This window comes from Physeter macrocephalus, chromosome 9 (assembly GCF_002837175.3).
Source record: "Physeter macrocephalus isolate SW-GA chromosome 9, ASM283717v5, whole genome shotgun sequence".
Taxonomy (NCBI): Eukaryota; Metazoa; Chordata; class Mammalia; order Artiodactyla; family Physeteridae; genus Physeter; species Physeter macrocephalus.
In genome coordinates, this window is record NC_041222.1 from 37,275,758 (window position 1) to 37,277,065 (window position 1,308).

At 38.2% G+C, this 1,308-nt stretch overlaps 1 protein-coding gene across 1 annotated transcript in view; it reads left to right on the top strand.

Annotated features, from left to right (window-relative positions):
* The window catches only part of TRPM6 (transient receptor potential cation channel subfamily M member 6), a 142,416-nt gene that overhangs the window by 27,636 nt on the left and 113,472 nt on the right, over window positions 1-1,308 (top strand). The window contains 1 exon segment of the mRNA XM_028493867.2: window positions 673-850. Within this exon segment, the coding sequence (XP_028349668.2) occupies window positions 673-850 (178 nt within the window).

Here is a 1,308-nt window from a genome sequence, read left to right on the forward strand (position 1 = left end):
CTCACGGGCCCAGCCGCTCCGCGGCATGTGGGATCTTCCCGGACCGGGGCACGAACCCGCATCCCCTGCATCGGCAGGCGGACTCTCAACCACTGCGCCACCAGGGAAGCCCCACAAGATTATTTTTTAAAAATAATTTTTGAGGTATAATTGACATAAACTGCACATATTTAAAATATACAATTTGATGTTTGTTTTTGTTTTCTTTACTATTTTAATCATTTTTAAGAGTACAGTTCAGTAGTGTTAAGTATATTCACATTGTTGTGTTATGAATCTCCAGAACTTTTTATCTTGCAAAAGCGAATGTGTATACTACATTTTGTTCATCCATTCATCTATTGATGAATACATGGGGTGCTTCTACCTCTTGGCTGTTGTGAATAACGCTGCTATGATCATGGGTGTGTAAGAGATTTTTAGTGTTTTCTTAAAACATCCCAAAAATGATTCTAATGTGTAGTCAAGGGAGAGAACCAGTGAGAATGTTTTTAAACTTAGAAAACAACCCAGTTTTGGAAGTCAAATATAAATCTCAGTGTGAAGTTTTAAAAATTGTTAATATGTGTCATCTGTATAGTACCCTAGGAACATGTAGAAATATTACATCTATTTTCTATTCTGAAATTGTGTGTTTTCTATTTTGAAATTGGTATTTATCCCATATTTAAGGTGTTACTGTGGGCGATTGATTAGAGACCATTATGGGATAGATTATGCCTGGACCATCTCAGCTGCCAACGGTACTGAAAATGAACAATGGTCTGTTGAAAAGCACACAACGAAAAGCTCTACAGATACATTTGGCACGATTAACTTCCAAGATGGAGAGCACACCTACCACTCTAAGGTTTGCTAATAACCTACATTATTTTGCTGTTGTTGTTTTTTAATATCTTTATTGGAGTGTAATTGCTTTACAATGGTGTGTTAGTTTCTGCTTTATAACAAAGTAAATCAACTATACGTATACATATATCCCCATATCTCCACCCTCTTGCGTCTCCCTCCCACCCTCCCTATCCCACCCCTCTATATGGTCACAAAGTACCGAGCTGATACCCCTGTGCTATGCAGCTGCTTTCCACTAGCTATCTGTTTTACATTTGGTAGTATATATATGTCGATGCCACTCTCTCACTTCGTCTCAGGTTACCCTTCCCCCTCCCCGTGTCCTCAAGTCCATTCTCTACGTGTGCGTCTTTATTCCTGTCCTTTCCCTAGGTTCTTCAGAACCATTTTTTTTTTTTTAGATTCCATATATATGTGTTAGCATTTGGTATTTGTTTTTCTCTTTCTGACTTACTT